The sequence below is a fragment of the Balearica regulorum genome, chromosome 1, assembly GCF_011004875.1.
Source record: "Balearica regulorum gibbericeps isolate bBalReg1 chromosome 1, bBalReg1.pri, whole genome shotgun sequence".
Taxonomy (NCBI): domain Eukaryota; kingdom Metazoa; phylum Chordata; class Aves; order Gruiformes; family Gruidae; genus Balearica; species Balearica regulorum.
Window position 1 is genome coordinate 59799793 of NC_046184.1, and position 13857 is coordinate 59813649.

General features: G+C 44.8%; 2 protein-coding genes across 3 annotated transcripts in view; one reads left to right on the plus strand and one right to left on the minus strand.

Annotated features, from left to right (window-relative positions):
* The window catches only part of TIMP3 (TIMP metallopeptidase inhibitor 3), a 36443-nt gene extending 32134 nt beyond the window's left edge, over positions 1–4309 (minus strand). Inside the window, exon 1 of the mRNA XM_075753854.1 lies at positions 3845–4309. Coding sequence (XP_075609969.1) covers positions 3845–3968 — 124 coding nt within the window. The 5' untranslated portion in view covers positions 3969–4309. The remainder of the gene's footprint in view (positions 1–3844) is intronic.
* Positions 1–13857, plus strand: part of SYN3 (synapsin III) — a 203255-nt gene that overhangs the window by 104748 nt on the left and 84650 nt on the right. The window lies entirely within an intron of this gene.

Below are 13857 nucleotides of genomic sequence, written 5' to 3' on the forward strand. Positions count from 1 at the left end.
ATGAATGGCTTCCTTAGCATGGAAGGACTCTAAGAGCTTACCTTCACCTCCCCAAAGCTTGCTAATTCCAACTCCCCAAGAGTGAGGTTATTTAGAACAGAAAGGGGCACTACCCACCAGCATCCTTGCTAAAACAGCTATTTCTTCCTCCAACACAAACTACAGAAAGGAACGTTATTTTCAGCTTCTTTGAACTTAGGTAAGAGACAGCTAGTGGTGCCATAGCTTTTTTCTGAAGTATATGCATGAGATGAAAGTGAGATAGGTGTGGAGTGGACAAAGTACTTTCTTTATCGCTTGCAGACTGGTTTGTCAAAATCCAGCCTGCAATTTCACATATTTTTCTTCCTTTTTTTTTTTTTTTTTCCTGAAGGGGACATGGGGCAGAGGGGGCCAGGCAGGAGGTGTTTTTCCAAACCTGTGAATGCAACATTCAGCAGCCAAGCTCAAAAGTTCCTGCTGCTCCTGCAAAAAAGGACAAACAAGCCCCTTTTCATGTCAGCTATGTCCAGCTGGAAATGTCACAGCTTTGTCACAATAGAACAAAGCATGCCTGGTGTCTGTTCTTTCAAAAGGTCTCTTAATTCAAACAAAAGAAAAATATTCACATCTGGAAGGGGTCATAGGCAGGGGGCGGGAGTGGAGGAAGCAAAGTTCAGACTGCAAGTCATAGCAGTTGCTGTTTGTCTTGCTGTTTGTCTAATTATCGTACTGCCTGTTCTGGCACTTATCAATCCAGTTAAAGAAAGAAAGCCAAGAGTTAAAACAGCAATTTTATTATTGATTGACCTTGGAAGGCAAGACGAGACACACCTCTTCACTTTTGCTCCATTCATCATGCTGGAACACTCAGGCTGAATGAAAAGACCCCTTGTGACCAGTCTGGCAGTCTTTTTTTTTTTTTCCCCTCCTTTTTTAATAAAGATAAAAAATTATGGTTGTGTATGAAGTCCAAGCTTCCTTTAGAAGACCACAACCTTCACTTTCAAAGGATATTGAAATCCTGCCCTTTCCAATGGGTTTATTTGAGCATCTGTTTCTGTAAAGATTAAAACCTAATGACTGCAGAGTTGGGAGGCGGTATCAGAACTGAGCCACAGGAAGATCAAAAATTAAATGTCTAGTGAGATCAGATTAAAGGAAAAGAGAATAAACTTGAGAGTAGGACTTCACTGGCGAGGCATGAAAGATCAACTATAAGAGTTTGCATTACACTCCTATACTATAAGTTTTCTCCTGCTTCAACATTCAGTGCTTCTGAAGATGAAAAGCCTCTCCTAGGCTGCCACCTAGCTAGTTAATTTCTTGTATTGTTTTAGGAGCTATTTTAAAAAGCTCTTTTGCTCCAGCCCTTACTGCATTGACTCCTCCCTTTTGAGCTGGTATTTTGTCAGGAGTTTCAAGAGCGATAAAAACTTGCTGCCAAGTCCCTTTCTTCCCCACAATGTGTTTTATAACCCAGCATGTAGTTTAGTCTGTCTAAACACTGCACTAGGACACTGCCATCAGTTTCCATGGAGATGATTAACTCCTCCAGAGCCAGAAAGCTTTAGTGTGCTATTTGCCCTTTCAGCACATGAACATGACAGCATTTTCTAAAATCGGCCTACAGAAACATCATGTTTTCCAGACAGTTCTAGCAATGTAAGGATTTACTTTTGCTTCAACTCATCACACAGAACTGTGGTCTTAACCAAACTTGCATTTAAGTCATCTACTAGAACAAATTGCTCTTTCCCTTTCTGCTTCTCGTCCTTTGCATTGCTGTGATGTCTGAAGGCATGACAGCCCCAGTGACATCAATTTTTTGAACTACTACATCTCAGCGCAAAGCCAAGGCATGAGATATAATGAAGAGTCCAGAACAGAGAAAGGAGAGATGAATAAGATTACTTTGAAGTTGACCAGAAATCAGAGTAGAAAACAGAAAAACTTTGTGCCCGAAAGTTTAAGAGCATTGTTATATAAAACTTCATAGTTTACCACTCTCCTAGTCACTTATGCATCTAGCAAAAATATACTGTTAGTGTGTATTAATAACAAAAATTTATTTACCACCATTTAAGAAGTTAAATTAAACTGAAAACTACCCCGAATCTAATATAACATGACCTAATCAGAGCAAGAAAGTAGACCTTTTCCCAAAATGCAGCTAATGAAGACCACATGCTGTCATCAGCTTTAGCTGTGAAAAAATGGTTTCCCAGTCTCACTTTCACAGAAAGGACAATCTCCCTGGCAGTTGCCACTTAGGTGGCATGCTTGTCAATCCAACTATGAAAATGGCAACAGAACTTTGAATACTGCAGTTTCCTGGAAGAATTCCCCAGTATAACATTATTTTAGAAATATTTTCCAGGCTATCATCATTGAAGCAAACTGTAACCTTCCCAGCACTTTTAACATGCGATGTTTTTTTTGGCATTCAAGAACAGATACACTACATAAACTAGACATGAATAACCAGGCATAACTGCAGTTTCTGTAGAAGAGTTAAAGGCAAGAGAGGGATTTTTTTGCCAGTAATCTTGGCTAACTTGAAAGAGCCACTGGCAGGGTTCATAGCAATGGGTGTTCTGCTGCAGTGAGAACGGTTTTCTATTTGACTTCCATAGCAGTTGCCAGGTGGATTTCTTTGCAGACTCCACTTGGAGTCAGTACTGTGTAGGTACCAGCAGGGTAAAGTCCACCAACCTCTTTTACACTGTGCTACTAAGACAATCCACAGAGGTGCAAGAAAACTTCATTCATGCAGTCCACTCACAACTGCTGAAGTGACAGCCTATATTTACTGTTATGCAGGCATGTGTCCAGTATTAACTCAAAGGACACCACCAAGTGATTTCATGTACTTTACCACAGGACACTTACCAAGCAGCAACCGTATTTGGTTAACCACCCTTGGCTACAAACAAACCAAAGAATTTGAATCCAGAGTCTCCATTACCTCTTCCTCTGAGAGATTTTGGTTGCTCCCCTTGTCCCCCATCTAAAGTTAGTGAAGATCCTTAGGGATGCTAAAACCCATAGCGGAGAACATCAGGAAGGATCCAGTAAGTGTTTCAACTTTCAAAAAAAGTATGCACATTTGCACAACTCCCACAGCTGCAAAGATCACAGCATAGCATGCAGAAAGTGTGGACAGACTTGTTCCCTGCTTCTCCAGCCCCTCCTGAAGTTACCGGCGCAGCACCACAAGGCTATGTTAGCCGCACCTTCAACACCAACCACCACGGGCAGTTTCCTGGCTTGAGAGAACTCATCCTAATCCTGCCTCCTATTATTTGTCACCAGGTTGTGGAGGAAATTTTGGCTGCCCAGGCCTCCAATTGTGTTTTTGTCTTGCTGTGGGGAACAACCCACTTCTACAATTACTGATTTCTTGAAAGTGTACCTTGGAGAAGCTGCCACCACTGCTGTGGGACAGAGCCTGCTGCCACTGCACACCTCGCTCCCCGCCATTCCTCATGAGGGCTGGGCGGGGGTCCCACCACCACGCACCTCTCCTCTTACTAACCCAGGTGTACACAACAGCTACTGAGCCATAGCTGTCTTGAAAGGTCAGGTCATCCCTCACCGGTTTAACCCACCCCACCTCTGTTTTCACCGGTTTTCATTCGTAGGACGAAGGCTTACTTGTGGTGACAGCCCAACTGCTGCCCGTGCCCCTCAAGGTCCCGCAGAAGTTTCTAGACAGGCGGGCTTCGCACCAGCAGGGCAGGTGCCGCCTCCCTGCGCAAGGGGCCTCGACTCCCGCCGAGGGAGTGCTCCCAGCGCCGGCGGGGCCGCTTCGCCCCGGGCGGCTGAGGGGCGAGGAGGCGCTGCCTGCGCCCGCGGCACTTACCGATGTCGGAGTTGCAGAAAGCGTCCTGCGGGTGGATGGGGACGCAAGTGCAAGCCTCCACCACCAAGTCCCGCAGGCTCCAGCTGCTGAGAAACACGACGAGGAAGCTCAGCCACGCCGTCATGTTGCTTCCGAGGTGCCTCCTCACTTCTGCGGAGCAGGAGGACAGCCGCTGTTCTGTTTGCCTGACTTTATTCTCGCTTCCTAACAGCCCGTGCGCCGCGACTGCCTGCCTGCCTGCCTGCTCACACTGCCTCTCTCTGTCTCTCTCGCTAGTGTCGGCAGCGCAGCCTTCGCTCGGCGGGACGGTGCAAGCCTGAGGGCACGGCAGATCCGCGGCTCCCAGCGGCTAAGGGGTGCGGTGCGATACCGAGCGGTGCAAAGCTGCGCTGTGCTGCAGCGGGCCGGTGCGCGGAGTTATAGCCTCGATCGCGCCCTCTCGGGCTCCGGGGGCGCCGCCGCCCCCGACCAATGGGAGCCCCGCATTACCTCATCGGCGGGAGAGGCCAGCGGGACGGGGCGGGATGGGGCGGGACGGGGCCGCGGCTTCAGCGCCTTATACGGAATAGTGCGGGGAGCGCTGCGCGCGGGCGGCGGTTGGGTGCCCCGCGGTCGGTGGGGCAGGTAGCGGACCGCTCTGAGGAGAAGTCCGCGTCCGCAGCCTACGTCCCTCCTCGCTGATGGTGCTGCCGGAGGGCAGTTGAAACTCTTATAAAGTAGTTGTACCTCCGAGGTATCGGCGAGTATCCGTCCCGAGGCCGTCAGTGCCCGGAGGGCTCTGGCCCCGAGGAGTCCCCCGTCACCCCAGTCAGGATCAGCCTGCCTTCAGCCGCCCCGCTCCGCTCCGCGCCTCAGGGTGCGAAGAGGCACCTGGAAAATACGCGGGATTTGTTGTTCGCTTGAAAAGCTTGGGCTGTTTCCCTCAAGAAATCAGCTGGCTGCAAGCTGATTTTAAACTGGTGGAGGTGAAATAGTTTTTTTAAAGGGGCTTTCAGAAAGTGATCAGAAAATGCAAGGGGAGTGCAGTGTGTTGCTTCTTTTCCTCTTTCCATAGACAGTGAAAGGAGGATGGAAGAAAAGAAGTACCAAGACCTAGTTGAACTGTAAACCAGGTTTTCATCCTGCAGTTTTTAATCCTGCCCAAATGCTCCTTCTCCTGTCACTACACCACCACCACCCATCATTTCCCCTTCTCAGGGCTTTTGGTCACTGAGGGGTCACAAACTGCTAAAACTGGGGTCATAAACTGCTAAAACCAAGCTGGAAAAAACAGTGTCGTATCTACCGAGGCACTCCTAACATTTAATCTCAAAGTATATTTTAGCAAAGCAGCTTTAGTGGAATTTATGGAAAAGTCCTGTTTGTTTTGTTTTCCCTTATCCCCTTTTGGAATCGTAAATTTCTATCAGCTGTAGAAATGTAAATGTTATAGAAGAGCTGGGACTGTAAGGAAGGAGATTGCCAGCTGCAAGATACAGACAGCCTTATTATCCTGCAAAGGACTGAGGGGTGATTAATCACAGTATCAAACCAGTGTATATAATGTCAGAGTACTTTCCACGGGGTTTACAAGACTTAAGGATGTCTAGTTATAAATTATGCTGGTATTAAAGGCCAGGGACCAGCTGTCCTAAATTTCTAAATAGTCAGCTAAGTCTTTAGATTTACAATTCTGCTCCATCTGGGTGAAGCACAGCCTGCCTACACCTTTTCTTTAATCATACCGTCCATATAAAATTAAAACCTCCAGTATTGTGGAAACAGGCTTTTATTTGGAGCATCAGCACACAAAAGCTTCAGGATGGGTGTTACTAGTAGAGATCAAGGTTACAATGCTAACAGTGGGAAACACGGGTTCCTACCCTTGCTGTGACACAGACAACCTGTGTGACAGCTTCGCCTCAGTGTGCTTCAAATCCCAATCTGTGTAATGGGGATAATAGTGGGGGGAGCCTCTCAGGAATGTGTATTAGTGAACACACTGAAAAAATCAGATGGTGTTGAGGTGCTAACGGGTTACGTAAGTACGTAGGAGGCAGGGTATTAAATAGGACATTAGATTTAGACATGTCAGTGTCTGAATCGTTTGGCTCCAAATTGCAATGTGGGAAGCCCTGTGCAAAAAACTCTAGGTACTTGGACTGTCTGCTCAAGGTACTACAGCTGAAGTTGAATCTACCAGATTGGGCTGTTGTTTCAGTCTCACTGGGTGTCAACAAGGAACAACTCCACTGTCCTCAGCAGAGTAACATGGAAGAAAAATGAGGTGTGTCTAGCACTTTCGATTTTTTTCTTTGTTGCTGTAAAAAGTTTGATATCACCAGGATCATGATACACCTGGTCTATCAACATCTCAGATCAGTATATGAGAGAAGTGGAGTTATTCCATAACCTGACACTGGTGTAAATAAGAGAGAGTTTGGCCCACACACAACTAGATTATAATCACAGCTCCAGCATCACCTCCCTTCGCTCTCTGGCCAAGTAACTCCTATGAGTATGTTTCTTCATTTCTATAATAACACCTTTCCTGCATGTTCTGAGGACTAACAAGATGAATACTTTGTAATAAGCTTTAAAGATGATGGGTACTGTGTGAATGTTGAGTGACTATAATACACAGATGCAGGACACATTCAGAGGAGACTGAAAACCAAACCCTTCTGTCATCTTCGCAATTTCTGAAAAGGGAAAGGAAGGGGGCTGGAAGTTGCTGAAGTTACACAGGGCCCTCCAAGGCATGGAAGTAGCTCATTTACAGTGAGACTGACCAAGCTCGTTAATGTAACATGGAGTGTGTGCTGATTACAGGAACCAGTTCACTTTTCAGATATAACCCAGAGAAGTAATCTGCAGGGAGGAAGGGATGGTGTGCAGACTGGCTGTGTGGCAAGCCTTACCACTGTCTTCTATACCACTATTTGAGAGGTGATCCAGAATTTTTTTTAATGCATGTATTAGCATTGCCTGGAGTAGTAGTGCCTGTGTTCAGTCAGTTAGGGCTTAGCTGATTCACCTGCTTTTTTGAAACCTAGATTTTATTTTGTTTTTCAAATAGATGAACTTCTCTATAGTAGTACGGATACAGGTTTTTCAACCAGGACTGGATACTGTACAGTAATAACAATATTTGCCACTTAAAGGGTACATTTCATACACAGAAATCAGAGTGCTTTATTTTTGTAAATCACAAAATTTTAATTTTGTAAATCACAGGTAAATAATAGTCTAGAAAGCTCAGTCTGACCAGTGGCCTGCTGGGAGGCCTTGGTTAAATCATTTAACCTGCCTGTACATTCTTGTTATCATCTGTAAATAGAGATATTGTATATTATCCTCTGATAATATCTATTGATATTTGATATTAGCCTCTCTCCTTTGCGACCTACTAGTAAAGTGCACTCTGGAAGAGCTAAGCAGGGTTCTGAGTATTTATTTATATATGACAAGATTTTTATAATGAGGTCAAAGTAACACAGAAAGTCAATGAAAGAACAGAAAAGAGAACTCTATCTGAATACCCGCTGTATGCCCTGCCTGCGTGGGTGAAACTGCAAAAGGAAAAAATAAAATAAAAACTAGCATTCAGCTCCTCTGCCTAGATAAAACTTTAAGCCTTATATGGCCATAAAAAATCTAGCAGACAAAGAAGGAGAAAATAAAGACCTTGATCTTCATATGAGAAAACTGGAGTTCAAGTTTGGATAATGTCACCAAATAAAGAAATCTATGTTATTCTAGTCCTCCACCAAGAACACACTGTTGAACACAATTAAGGATCTCTCTGCTTTACTGGGCAGCCACACCACTTCACGCTGTGATCTTGTCGGATCCCACAAGCTAAGCATGACTGGGCTGGGTCAACAGTTGGTGTGAAAATTCCCAGGGAAAGCCATGTCCTGCAGGTGTTGTTGACTGAGCAAAGTGGCCTTCTTCCCTCCATCGTGCATGAATGTGTAGAGACAGTGCTAGGGGGCACTGCACTGCAAGAGATGGATGCATTTATTGCGGATAAAGCTAGGTTCCTTGCATTATCTAATATCTAACTCTTTAGAAAAGGAAAGATGTTAAGCTGGGTGTCTTGGTTAAAATTCAGGAGAGAGAACTACCTTCTCCTTCCATAGATACTCACTGCAGTTTACATCAGGAGTGTATTAACAATATAATTTTCCTTCCACAAGTCCTGCTTGTGGCTGGAAAGGACCATGCCGGAGCTAGCTGCAAAGACTGAGATAAAAGCACTTTCAGATATTCCTTCAAGAGGCATAAGGTGTTGCTGTAAATGAACTAAGGGCATATTCACTTCCCTTCTGATCACATTTCATTTTGAAGGATGCCAGGCATTGGCAGAAAACTGCTTCTGAACTGACAAAAGCACCTGAATGTAAGTTGTACAGAAGAGCTTCACCAAACTACAGGAACTGCTGGCCAAAGGAAAAAAAAAAAAAAAAAAAAAAAGCGGAGGGGTTAGGAGGGGAAGAAACACAAGAAGAAAGGAAAGGAGGGAGAGAGAGAAAGAAATAGTCCCCACTACACCACCACCAGAGAAGAAAAAAACCCTGACACATGTAGTGGCTGAAACCACTGCAGCTTATCACCAGACCTCAGCTGGCTTAAACTGAGCATGGCATGAATGAAGTCATGAGACTTGGGCCCGTAGTCCAAACAGTCCTGCCACCTCCCTGAACAATATATTAATTTTAAAAGCTTCTGACCTATGGGCATTTTTCCATTTTAACTTTTCCGCAGTAACTTGACTTGATTCATGACTGTGGAGTCCTGCCATTAACATTCTAAATTGTCCAGCTGCCAAGTTGCTCAAAAGCCTCCTCTTGTCCTAAAAACTGTTCTTGAAGTTGACAATCCTCATATCTTTTACACCAGCTCAGCATCACGCCCTCTAGGAGATATCATTGTTTTTCTGCTTTGATGCAGCAGGTAGGAAAGGGTAGGTGCTTTTTGGAGCCATCTGATGTCCTTTTTTGCAGCATACTCACACCATCTCGTAGGGCAGTACAGTGTGGTCATGAACTGCATTAGCAAAAGATTCTCATATTTCCTGATTATCTGTTTCTTTTTCAGAATGTTTGTTTTTTCTGATGCTGTCCTTTGAGAATTACTGTTTTGTTTAAAATGTTCGTATTTGCTAGGATTTATGCATGTGAAACAGCTTAAAAAAACCTCCTCTATTAATTCCTCCATTGTATCAGTGAACTTCATATGCTACTTAAAATAAGAAGGCTCTTTCTTCAAAAATGTCTTTGATTCTATAAATACATATAAAAAAAAATTCATTTGATCTTTCTCTGAGGTTGTAAAGGAATTATGTCACCTTCCTGTCTGTGAGCCAGACATAGGTAACACTCGATCCCATTCCCAAACTTTTAATTAGAGGTACACCATTAAACCTTCAACAGCTCTAACAATTCTATACTATGTATAATCTTCAAGGATCCTTTAGAGGTTGTGCTTACACAGAGCGCCCAGCCTGGGAGCAGACCATAGGCACCATGTATCACCAGGAGTATCACGTTATAAAGGATTGTGGAATATGAAATCACCCTCTTGGTAGTGGGGGGATCCTCCAATCAGGCTGTGATGTGGCATCAGCTGCAGAAGGCCAACCAGGAAATATCTTTTAACAGCCTTATCAAGCTGAAAATGTTTCCTGCACGTGACTGCGCTCTTTGGCCCCAATCCAGCAAAACACTAAGGCACATGTTCAACTTTAAGCACACAAGATGCTCTACTGAAGTCAACAGGACCATTTACATGCACAAAGTTAAATATAAGCTTAAGTGCATTTCTGGATCAGGGCCAAAGGGCTCAGTACCATGCAGGGTTCAAGCCAGGAGGCTATGATTAGATGGTCTGACAGAGTCCGGGGGCTAGGACACGACACAATTTGCTTGGCTGTAGCTGCCTGTGCCTCATTCCAAGCAATTAATTTTCCCTCATTTTTGTTTATAATAAGTTTTTCCATTTCTCTTGCTTTGCTTTCATGCTGCTGTAGCCATTTCCAAATTGAACTTTTGTTTTTTCTTTTTTAAACCCTTCTAAACTGAATCAATAGCTTTAAGTGACTGAACAAAGAGATTTCAAATAGATGAAGTGGTTCAAATGGTAATAAGAGCTGGTGTTCCCAGAGCTTTGGAGGTTGGCACTAAGCAGAGAAGAGAGTGAGAGCAATTGAAAATCACTTTTCTGTTGTTCCTTTGTATGAACTGGTTTCTGGCTTATGCAATGCACAGTAATTAAAATGACTGGAATGCCTCACATTTTTAAGAGAGCTTTAAGGCAGCTCTGTGGCACTGTGGCCAGCAGAGTTCATGAGCTGCAATCGAGGTTTGACGTTTCTATGAGCATAACTTGAAGAAGACAATATCTCTGTAGAGGCCTTGGAGGGGAGTTTGAGGAAGAAGAGGTAGACACACAGAAGCAGTAGTATCTGCTCCCTGCATCAGCTCCATGAGCAGCTATAGGGCAAGCCTTCCTTTTTGTCACCAGCCTAAAGGTTGGCGTGGTCATCAGAGATCTCATTGCTTTCTTTCACTGTAGCCTTAATTTCCTGCCCAAATTCAAACAGCACTTACACGTTCTCCATCTCTCACTGTAATCAGTTACTTGTAGTGTCTCCTCCTGGGTACTGTACAGGAAATGTCTCTCTCTGTGAGAGAGGGTTTGCGTTTGAGTACTGGCCACTGCAGTGCTGGCCAGTATTTTTGGGGGTCCAAACAGCTCCCAGATGTTTAGCAGAGAGCCTGGCAGACTGGCAAGTCTCTCTGCTCGCAGCAGGTTGCTCTCCCTGTCATGAGGTTTACTCTGCTCAGCACTGGCAAGGGAGGATCTTGCTGCTTTTCAGTCCCTCTGGCACGGTCCAGAATTTCATTTTCCTATTTTCCATTTTTGTCACTGAAAGTGGCTGGCCACTGCATCTCTGGTCTTCCCTCAAGAGCTGGCCTGGCTTCTCACAGGGATGAACTGCCACAGAGCTGAATACAGCCTCTCTCGGGAGCAGAGCTGACTGGCCTGAGGTTATGATCTTTTTGTCACATTGAGCAACCAGATCCTCTCCCCTTACCTCTCTGCCTCTCACAAGCCTTCTGAGGACATACAGTGAGCCTGCTCCCTCATCTCCTGGCATAATCTTTCTCCCCTTCTCCTGCACATCAAAGGGCACTGTCCAGATATGCTGGTCTCCATGATGCTGTGTGAGTGTAGGGAGGTAGACAAAGATCCCAGGCAGGAGATAATAAACCTGTATCTCTCAGACCATCCTGAGGCTAGCAGAGCTGCAGTCCCACCATAGGCAGTAGGCCAGCCAGTCCCTAGGATGTGCCACTGGTTTTAAAGCATGTTGGAATCCTCTGAAATCACCAAACTTGTGAAAAGCAGAAGGAGCAGCACCAGGGGCCTGGCATTCCTCTTTTTGTTACATTAATAAGCCTGGAGACAGTGTCAGGCTGTCAGGTCTAAAGAAAGGGTCTTCTCTTTACCTGCAGAACAGGTGCAGCTGCAGGAAAAGTTAATGTCTCTTGCCTCTCCCTGCACAACCTGCAAAAACTTCCTCCAAGAATAAGTCAGTCACTTCATCCCCATAGTCCAGCTGTTCCTAGTTTCTCACCTGAAACTGCAAGTTAAGGTGTTAGTTACAAGAACAGTCTCTAATGAAGAGGATAGTATCTCAGCAGAGAGCAAACTCTGATTCCTGCCCTGCGTGTCAGCACATGGGTATCAAAAGTGAGAAGCAGCGGAGAGCCCAACAGAGATCATTGCCTTGGCACAGGATTTTTTTAAATCCAAATTGACTCTTTCAATGCTTTTGTTCCTGTGTTCCCAAATCAATGCTGCATTCTAAACAGCAGCTGACTGCTCACTTGCGGCAGGGCCTTCCCACACAGACTCAAGGTCCCAGACAGTAGAAGCTGGGGGATTTCTGATGTGAGATTTCAAGGACAGATCTCTTTCTTTGGAACAAAAGGCAGCACTTCTGCTTCCTCAATCTTTTGGAATTTTTCTCCATAAATCTTGGTGTACAGTGTGGAGAAAAGATGGGGAGATGGTAAATCTGCAACCTGGACAGAGGACTCAGTCATTTGTTTATTGTCTTGCTCTTCTTGAGCGAAGAGCAATACATTCATCACTGGACCTTTTCAGGTCGGCAGTGTGAGTTCCACACCTAGTGTATTAACGTCAGGAGTGAAATGATCAGTGTTTGATTTAGCACAGATGTGGGAAAATAGTATTCTTTCTCCACTGAAGACACAGGGAGCAATCTACGGCCCCTGTTCCCCTTTAATCTGAAGGCCCTGAGCTATCCCGTAGTTGTGAATTTCTGTGTGCTTCCGAGGAGTGTTTCAGTGGGGGACACAGAAGTATGCAAAAATATCACAGTGTAATTACAGAACTTTTCTGTTCATTTAGAAAAGTAGCCTTGGTTTCCATTTCATTGCGGGTGATAACAGGTATTCTGCAGCAAGAGTTAATCTGTAACCAGATACAGCATGGCTGGAGGTGAAGCCAAGAAAGAGGAACACGGCAAACTTCCTCTTTTTTTCCTTTTCACTGAATGAAAGTATCTTTATTGGGGACTGTAGGGCTAGGATTATGATCACATGCTTTATTAGCAGAAGCTTAAAGAAACAGCATCCCATACTGACAGAGCTCAACTCCTTTTGATTTTAAGTCCATTTGTAGCAAGAGCAACACGGTAGTTCACATGCTCTTCCGAAGGGGAGGCACATTGTGTGGGGAAATGTACTTGCACCCCACTGGTACTACCAGAAAGAAGGTTTTCAAATGGAGGGAAGGGGAGGGGAGGGGAGGGGAGGGGAGGGGAGGGGAGGGGAGGGGAGGAGAGGAGAAAGGATGTGAGGTCTGGTCAATGCAGGCAAATCCTTAGTGCTGCTAGAATAGAAGGCACTAGTCTGGTTTCCCTTATCCCATGGGTATACCTTCCAAAAGCATTGCAATTCTCTCTCCCACTGTTCAGATTAAACAATCTATTGCTGGAGAAAACCTTCTCCTACTGATACTCATATAAAGTCACTTTTGTTTCAAGGAATTTATTGTACCAAAGAAGCAGGATCATCAAAAAGACCACAGCCTGCCTCATGGAAGGAGAAGGAGCAGACTAGGAAGGAAATTTTTTTACTTCATTTGAAATTGGTTTCCCCATCCGGAATAAACTTTCACCTCTGAACATCATACATAATGGCAACTTAGCCTAGAGGGGCTAGTATAGCATTAGCTGTGCATGACTGTAAGCAAATAGCACCACAGAGAGCTGGCTGGAGGAAGCAAAAACTTATTCCCAGTGAATGTGAGAGCATTTCCTTCTCATCCTTGTGGCAACAGAACCTAGCTCCTTAACTTAGACAATGCCTCCAACTCGCCTAAGGTGTTTTTGCAAGTATCAGTTCGATTAAACAATTTTATTTTCTTCCCCCTGAAACTGTAATCCAAAGGACAAGCAAACATAGCCATTCAGTTTTAGTTTGAGAAAAGGCTTTTGAGAGTAGGAAGGAGAAAAGAGGAGAGGCTGGTGCTGCAAAAAAAAACCCTTATTCCATCAGGCATTTCTGGAAGGAGGAGGGAAGGCAACTTTTAAAGCCATGCCTATGGCTGCACGTAAGGGATAGTTCTCAAAGGATTCCCTTAATCAGATTCTGCAGAAGATAGGCTGTCTCTCTGTAATTCACTCCATGTCTTATTCTAAGGCCATATGCTCTGGTCACATGAAGATTTACAGTCTCGAATTTACTGGCCTCAGAGAATCTAAAAGAATTATGCAAGAAATCATGTTCCATGATAACTGAGGCCTCACACAGCCGTGCTTTCTGAATACTGCTTCTAACTCGATATATGGCCCCTCTAGGGCTTTGTAAGCCCTTCTGGGGAAGAGGGAAGGGGAGAGAAAGGGGGAGCTGCTGATCATTGCCATATGTGAGAAGCATCCCTGTCTGCACGTGGGTGTGACATTCATGTTATCACAGAGGCTGAGCTCCGCATAG